Raw genomic sequence first — 8894 nt, 5'->3', positions numbered from 1 at the left:
AAATTGTTAATTTGAAGTAAAGGGGAGACAAATATTCTTTGAGCAGAAGCAATACTCTTGTAAGTTCTTGTAAAGTAATAAGACAGGATATTTTCAAAGATTTTGAGATAAGCTATGGTCATTTACATTTCTAAATTAGAGCTAGGCAGAAGTGAAAATATTGGTAGCACCCAAAGCCAAAGGAAGTCCTGAGCAAAAATATTTTTTAAATATCAATGGTAGGCATTTTATCCATTTTCACTCCACATGATTACATTTTATCACATTAAAAAAAAGACAATAACCTGTAGTTTCAATCTAATATCCTCACTCTGAACACATAAATGGCACTATGACTAGTAGCCCAAACAATATAACTGTTTGAAGTGCTATTTAAAATCTGCTGCTGCTCATGCATTCCTTCATTTGTACTCTTCTGATGGAACACAAAACAAGATCTATAATTCTGAAGAGAAACAATGAAAGAATTACTTATTTTTGAACTAGCTTTGAAAAGCAATTGAACACAAACACAGATTCGATGTGGTGGGTTTTTTATGTGCAAGTAGCGGCTGAAAATTAATAGATTCTGCTACGCAAATGTTCAATTGAGCATAAATTAAATGTCCATATGAACATAAATTATATAATTCGGTCCCTTGACAGAGCTATTAAGAAACTGCCAATAATGTCCCCAACCCATATATCAGTCCTTACTGTAACTGCATTTCTCCTAAAGGCATCATCTGAGATAACTTTTTAATCTTAGTTTTTAAGCAGCCTGTATTCAGTTTATCATATTCAGCCTCTATTGCACAGATCTCAAGACTACTACTAGACAGAAGAAACAGAATATAAAATAGATAGAGAACTTGGAAGATGCCTCAGAATTTATTTCTGAAAATCTTCAGAAAATATTTTCCTCAATCTGAAAGGGGCGTGAAGGTGCTTCATAGTTACGGCTAAAGTCCTGGATGAGAAGGTCCTGGAGAGGGCAAAGCATTAGTTCTGTGGTTATTACAGAACATATTCTGTTTTTTTCCCACCCAGCTTGGCTGCGTGAAGGTAAAAACCCCAGATGTCACGGTTCATACATTCTCTTTACGTTCTTTCAACCTCATAACACTTATGGGTTCCTGGCATGGCTTCCAATGGGAATCTGATCAATCAAACAGCAAAAATAAAAAATGTTTACTTCCTGTGCCTTTCTCAAGATGTATTGTCTATATGTACATGTCTACATTCATAGACATATACCCATTAGTATGTGTATAGAATTCAGAATCATAGAATCATTGAGGTTGGAAAAGACCTCTAGGATCATCAAGTCCAACCGTCAACCCAACAACACCATGTCTTCTAAACCATGCCCTGAAGTGCCACGTCTACATGTTTTTTGAACACCTCCAGGGATGGCGACTCCACCACCTCTCTGGGCAGCCTGTTCCAATGTCTGACCACAATTTCAGTAAAGAAATTTTCCCTAACACCCAATCTAAACCTCCCCTGATGCAACTTGAGGCCATTTCCTCTCATCCTGTCGCTAGTGACCTGGGAGAAGAGACCAACACTCACCTTGCTACAACCTCCTTTCAGGTAGTTGTAGAGAGTGGTAAGGTCTCCCCTCAGCCTCCTCCTCTCCAGGCTAAACACCCCCAGCTCCCTCAGCCTCCCCTTGTAAGACCTGCTCTCCAGACCATTCACCAGCTTCGTTGCCCTTCTCTGGGCACGCTCCAGCAACTTGATGTCCTTCTTGTAGTGAGGGGCCCAAAACTGAACACAATATTCAAGGTGCGGCCTCACCAGTGCTGAGTTTAAGGGCACTATCACTTCCCTGCTCCTGCTGGCCACAGTATTTCTGATACAAGTATGTAAGCTCTGTCAGTCAGAAAATCTTCCTGTTAATATAGATGGAGAAGATACACTAACATAAAAGATGTGAGGGGTCGCTTCTGCAGAGAATGCATTTTAGGAAAAAACGATGCATGCAAGCACTTCCTTGATTAAATAAAATTTAAAAATGTCTTAGGTAAGAGTTTTTTGTGTGTTCTAAAATCAGGTCACATTATCTTCATAGAAAACTAGAAAAAAGGCCGCCCATGAGGAACTGACTCTCGCCTACATTAATGGGCTAAGATAATGGTGATTGAAAAGGTTATCTTAGTGGACCAGTTTAGAAGAGGTTCATAGTCCCATACTGAAAGGATTTTCTTATTAAAAGATGCAGAAATTTAATTAAGGTTCCATTAAGAGAACAGTTTGCTGGCAGGAGAGTTGAGTCTGTTTTGCTTCTTCAAAAGTCTACCATCAAGAGGGTGGGAAAGCAGATTAATCTTCACATAGGATAATCTTTAACCTAATTGCATGAGGCTAAAAATGGCATGAAATGAGCTGTCATAGCTATCTGAGCTAGCAACTGGCCGCCAGCCTGATGTAACCCCATTACTATGACCCTTTGAGCCCGACCCATCAGCCCGTTGCTCACCCACTGCATTACGTGTTTATCCAGCTGTGTGCTGGGCATTTTGTCCAGGAGGATACTGTGGGAGACAGTGTCAAAAGCTTTACCGAAATCCAAAAAGATCACATCAGCTGGCTTCCCTTGGTCAGCTGGGTGGGTAACCTTGTCATAGAAGGAAATTAAGTTTGTTAGCCAGGACTACTTTCCCCTTGTGAACCCATGCTGGCTGAGACCAATGACTGTGTTGTCTTTCAGGTGTTTCTCAATAACTCCCAGAATAATCTTCTCCATAACTTTGCCAGGTACAGGAGTGAGACTGATGGGCCTGTAGTTACCGGGGTCATCCCTGTCGCCCTTCTTGAAGATTGGGACAATTGCCAGCTTCCAGTCAATTGGGACCTCTCCAGATTCCCAGAAGCATTGAAAAATCATTCACTGAAAAATCACTGGAAGGCAGGAAAGTGGGGGAAATGTGTACATCAGCTCTTCTAACCATATGATTGGGAATGAGTCTGATGCTGACCTGAAAGCCAAGCCTCCCCTAGAGCATAGTATCAATAATACTATTGATACATAAGACAAAAAGAGCAATACTGAGCAAAAAGAGCTCTCTTCACAAGGAGCCAAATGGACAAGACAAGAGGCAATGACTACGGGTTACACCAGGAGAGGTTTCATCTCGATGTACGAAAGAATTGTTTTACGGTGATAACAGTCATAGTAGAAGTATTTTAAACAGACATATACAACTGCAGTGATGAAATAGACTTCAGCCTAAATTTAACTATAGCTGTGTTTCTAGTATCAAGATCACAGACAGACTACTAAAAATGCTTACTGAATTGTAATGACATTATTGCTCCTTTGAGCAAAAGCCCAGATTTGGGGTTCTGTGAAACAATTTTGTTTAGATGGGAAATAAACGCTGTGAAGTTGACCTAAATGTCAAGGAAACTACTGATAAATAGGATATCCAATGGAATCCTCTCCAGTCTGGCACTGGTAACAAAACTGTCTCTGGCTTTGATGTGGAAAGGATTTCAGACAAATTTCTGTCTCTGAACAACTCAGCAAAGACAATATTTTGCAGAAATTTCAAACCAGATACTCCAGCCTTGCGCACAAGAAATAACTCGTTCTTTGCCTTTACTTTTTTAGAAAGGATGAACAAAATTTTTATTGCTTATTCTAATTCTGCTGGCTTTAACCCACTCTTCTGACAGCCTCCTGGTATGTGTTTGCATCTGAGGAATTCTTTTTAGTTCTATAATCCCCCTCTGGCTTCCTGTCTAGCACTCTTCTTTGTGTTCCACTCTTCTGTATTACAGGAGTTTCAATTATTCCTACTGTTGACCACAAAGAGTGCTTTACTGAGTATGAGGTGACACCTTTGCCTTTCTTGCAATATAATAATTTAAAATGCTGATAAGGTATCTTCAGCCCCAAATTATTCTTTTAGATTATTTTACAGTTAGACCAATGCAGTATCATTAGATGAGCTTTATTCTACCCTATCAATGCTTCACCATGCCCCCCCTTCTCCAAGGATATCAGTACTGCAAGAATATGAAGTAAGATAACAATAGATTTTATTCACACTATCACCAGCTATTTCTAAACATGCATTTTCATATCTGTGGTCCCCATACTTTATCCTATGTAGGGTTTTTACTTTGTTTAAGCATCATGAGCCAAGGCTGTGCTTTATACAGACAACCTGCCTGTTAAAAATACAAATTAAGAAAAAAAACAGATTAAAAATGTGAGTTTTAAATGTGTATCATTTGAAAGTATGGTACATGAAAAGGTGGCATCATGCTTTAGTATATTTGATTTACTTATCTTTAAGAGATAATTGTGTTTGTCAGGGCTGCAAATGAATAAGTAGGATCATGTCCAAAACTCCAGCGTAGCTGTGTATGTATACACAGGAGAGTGTCAAAGAGTTCTTTCACAAATTGAGCTGTCAGAGGAGGCTACCAAAGTTCCTGTAATACTATATGTAGATGAGGATTTGGCTTAAATATCCTTCGTCATCCTACTGAAAAAGGAAGCAGTGTACTAATTTTAATTATAAATAGATTGCACAGAATTAGTTTTGATGACCATGTGGATTAGTGCGTATCATTTTTTTTCTCTTTGGAGACAAGGCAGTCTGAAATTTCAAAGTTTCATTTCCCACACCATATTCTATTGGGCACATTTTTCTTCTGTTTACTGTATTGTTTTGATACCTCCCACATGCATAACTTTGAATAGTCTATTATATTACATCCAGTATATGAAATGTTAAAGTGTTATGCAGCTACCTACATCCATTCAGACTAAAGAGGTTTCAGCAAGTTTAAGAACAGCCATACTTTGCATGTAGACCGTTATGCATAAAACGTTTAAGAGTTACATTCTCAGTAGACGGCTTACTTCTTTCATGAATGAAGTGTAGCCATAGTTAGTTCTGCCTTTCATCTCCCATAATATAAAATTTGCTTCAACATTTCTAACGTATGAATGACCATCATATCTATAAAACATGGAATGTGACATCTCAATAAAACAGCACAAGGACACAAACAGCCTTTGTATTCAGAACGGTGCACAAATCAGTGAGCATGTAGAGCTGCTGCCGCTGTAGAGGGTAAGAGAGGTAGGCAGCACGCTGACAAGACTTTTTACTCTAAGGCACGGTGTCTTGCAATTACAGCACTGATGTGGTGCAGCAATACCCACGGAAACCAAAGCATCCTGTACGATATGTGAAAAGAAACATAAAGATTTGATAACATTACTCTTGCCATTGGACTTGGATGCTTTCTGCAGGTTCAATCCCTACATGACCTTGATAGAAGTAGTCTTCCTCGTGCCTCACAACTTATCAGCAGTTTACTTACAAGGAAATAACAGGTTGGAAATACTCTTCATAAAGAAGTTCCATTAGGCAACCATATTTATCCCAATCATAATGGGCTACCCAGAAAAGGAGAAAACTTATTCAGATACTGAATGTTGCACTTTGTTTCTCTCTTTCATGTGCAGCCCAACTAGAATGAAACCTGTAATTCTTACCTGGTCCTCATCTGTTGGGTTCTACAGAAGTTTCCTAATGAAATGAAATGAACAATCATTAAACCTCTTGGTTTTATTTATCTTGATATGGCATAGTGTTGATTGTTTAGACAGAAAGAATTCAAATTGCCACTCTTCTCCATGACTTAAAAACATAAGCAGCAAGTCTTTCTTTCTACTATATAGTTCAAACTTGCTTATGTTATTAAAAATCAATTTAAAAATGGCACTAGTTTATAAAGATTTGTAGCCAACTATTGCAATCAGCATTACCCAAAACTAGTAACTGAAAATTTAGGTAACAGAAAAATTGCAGTCTCTACTTTCTTTACACTGCTAATTTAACAGCACAACGGGTGGAACGCTGAACTACAGCAAATCCTCATTAACCTGTTAGGATCAGGTATGGATAATGCTTTTGCAGATATTTCAGGACGTAATCTGAGAAAAGAGAAAAATATTTCAATAGTTTTCTGCATTGATTCAGTCAGGCTATTCTGGTAGAGAATACTTAAACACCAGTTCAGTTTAAGTTCATAAGTATGGGTCTGTACTGTAACAAAAGAAAAAGGTGGCAGGAACATTAATATCAGAACAGCCTCATTTTATATTAAGTGATAAATATCCAAATATAGCAATTCAGTTTCATATGACAGCATGTCCATAATGCCTAGTCTTCTTTGGGCCATTAATACAGTGTCTTACCCAGGTGTTTTGTGGCTAGTCAAATCATGTTTTTCACAGACAACATGTACAGGTCTAAAAGACAAAGGAAAAAAGATCTGTATAATTTAGCTTCATTTAATACTTCAGCACTGAACAAGCATGTAAATGATTTTTCATTATTCTATGCTTTAAGAATTATCATTATTTGTTCAATAATTTTTCATCTATTATTTTGGTATTCTGAACTCTATTCACAAAAAATATATGCTTTCCCAATAATTTCAGGATGTTACTGAGTTTTCTAAGGATATTAATTTTTAAAGAAAATATGGAAAAACTAGCTTTGGGGATGAATTTTAGGCTAGTTTCAAAATAATTCTAAAGCTAAAAGAGATCTATTGCTTATGCTTTTATTTTCCTGAACTCTTTGATATGTCAGAACTCTCAGTATGAGAATGAATTTTGAGTTAATCACAGAATCACAGAATGGCAGGGGTTGGAAGGGACCTCAGGAGATCATCTTGTCCAACCCCCTGCTTGAGCAGGGACACCCAGAGCAGGGGGCACAGGAACGTGTCCAGGCGGGGTTTGAATGTCTCCAGGGAAGGGACTCCACAGCCTCCCTGGGCAGCCTGTGCCACTGCTCTGGCACCCGCACAGGAAAGAAGGTTTTTCTCATGTTTAGCTGGAACTTCCCATGTTCCAACTTGTGCCCATTGCCCCTGTCCTGTCATTGGGCACCACTGAAAAGAGCCTAGTCCCATCGTCCTGACACCCACCCTTTAGGTATTTATAGGTATTTATGAAATCCCCCCTCAAGTCTTCTCCAGGCTAAACAAACCCAGGTCTCTCAGCCTTTCCTCATAAGGGAGATGCTCCAGTCCCCTGATCATCTTTGTAGCTCTCCGCTGGACTTGTTCAAGCACTTCCCTGTCCTTCTTAAACTGGGGGGCCCAAAACTGGACACATCACTCCAAATGTGGTCTCACCAGGGCAGAGTAGAGGGGCAGGATAATCTCTCTTGATCTGCTGGCCACACTCCCTTTTATACACCCCAGGGTACCATTGGCCTTCTTGGCCACAAGGGCGCTTTGCTGGCTCAGGGTCACCTTGCTGTCCACCAGCACTCCCAGGTCCTGCTCAACAGAGCCGCTTCCCAGTAGGTCAGCCCCCGGCCTGTACTGGTGCATGGGGTTGTTCCTCCCCAGGGGCAGGACCTTGCACTTGCTCTTGTTGAATTTCATCAGGTTCCCCTGGGCCCAGCTCTCCAGCCTGTCCAGGTCTCGCTGGATGGCAGCCCAGCCTTCTGGTGTATCAGCCACCCCTCCCAGCTTGGTATCACCAGCGAACTTGCTGAGGTTACGCTCTGTCCCATCATCCAGGTAACTGATGACTATGTTGAACAGGACTGGACCCAGCACAGACCCCTGGGGAACACCACTAGTGACCGGCCTCCATCCAGACTCTGCCCCATTGATCACAACCCTCTGAGTTCTGTTGTTGAGCCAGCTCTCTGGCCACCTCACTGTCCACTCATCCAACCCACACTTCCTTAGCTTGCCTGTGAGGAGGCTATGGGAGTAATAATACTATACTTCTAACCATGAATGTAAACAGTTCAGAGAGTTATAGGAAAATAAGGCTGAACAAACTGCAGATCATCTTCTCTATCCCACTGCCCCAAGACAGGATAAAGGATACCTACATTACGCTGTCTTTCCCAGGGATGATAATGAGAATTTATAATATTATGGAAAGTTGGATATTTTAATTTTTAAAAAATGGCTAGTTATTTTTGTCAGAAGTTATAAGCTATATAAATCTGTACATAATTCCAAAAGATAAACATTTCAATTATTTTTATGCATTTATGCAGCAAAATAAACATTTTATAAATATAATACGTGATATATATGAGGCTAAAAATACAACTATATTAGCATTTTTTTCAACTAGTTACCCAGAACTAAATAAATTATTGAAACTTACCTCTCAAGAATGATATGTCTTCCTGGAGGGCAGCCAACACAAAAGTAAGGCACCTGAAAAAAATACAAACTTCAGTTTATCCAGGAAACCTTCCAGAAGTGAACCTCATCCACGCACTTTGAGGAGTCTGGTCACTACGAATGGGAGTAGCGGCTGTTGCACCAATTCTGCATGCTGGTTCAGTACTATGGCTCCTGTCTTGTCCACAAACTGTTTCTTATCTTTCTCATCTTGGACGCTTCTTCATCAATACTGTACTGTGAACTCCCTCTCTTCCGCATTTCTACTTAGACTTTGTTTGTATTATTTTACATGATGTTAGTTAATTGGAAGGATATGAACTGGAGTGGAACCTTCCTGGCAATGGGTCAGGATTTGCTCACAAGAATCTGAGAAGCATTGTTACTGTATTTTTTTTTTCTTATCAAGCTACAGTGCCTACCTGATGCTGTAATTTACTTGCATTTTCAAAGATGCTAGGCTGCAGTTCAGCTGACATAACACCACTGGTTAATTCCCTACAAAAGAATCCCCTGCCCCAAACAAGAATTTATGTTAGAATTTATCTTGAAATAAACCAGTAACACCAAAGAAATGAAATGCAGCAATATCAAGGTCATTTCATTTGGAGACAAGAGGCACCTATTATTATTACTTATTATTTCTTATTTTATTATCACATCACCTACAATGTCAGCGTCCCATTTTACTCCCACTGTGATACACTAATACTAAT

The 8894-nt window shown here is 39.5% G+C and overlaps 1 protein-coding gene across 1 annotated transcript in view; it reads right to left on the bottom strand.

The window, feature by feature from the left end:
- Window positions 1-265: 265 nt before the first annotated feature.
- The window catches only part of CATSPERE (catsper channel auxiliary subunit epsilon), a 29755-nt gene continuing 21126 nt past the window's right edge, over window positions 266-8894 (bottom strand). Inside the window, 3 exon segments of the mRNA XM_064445465.1 lie at window positions 266-445; window positions 4862-4961; window positions 8159-8211. Coding sequence (XP_064301535.1) covers window positions 266-445; window positions 4862-4961; window positions 8159-8211 — 333 coding nt within the window.

The sequence above is a fragment of the Phalacrocorax carbo genome, chromosome 3, assembly GCF_963921805.1.
Source record: "Phalacrocorax carbo chromosome 3, bPhaCar2.1, whole genome shotgun sequence".
Taxonomy (NCBI): Eukaryota; Metazoa; Chordata; class Aves; order Suliformes; family Phalacrocoracidae; genus Phalacrocorax; species Phalacrocorax carbo.
The sequence above is the reverse complement of the archived record's forward strand: the minus strand, read 5'-3'. Positions and strand labels throughout refer to the sequence as shown.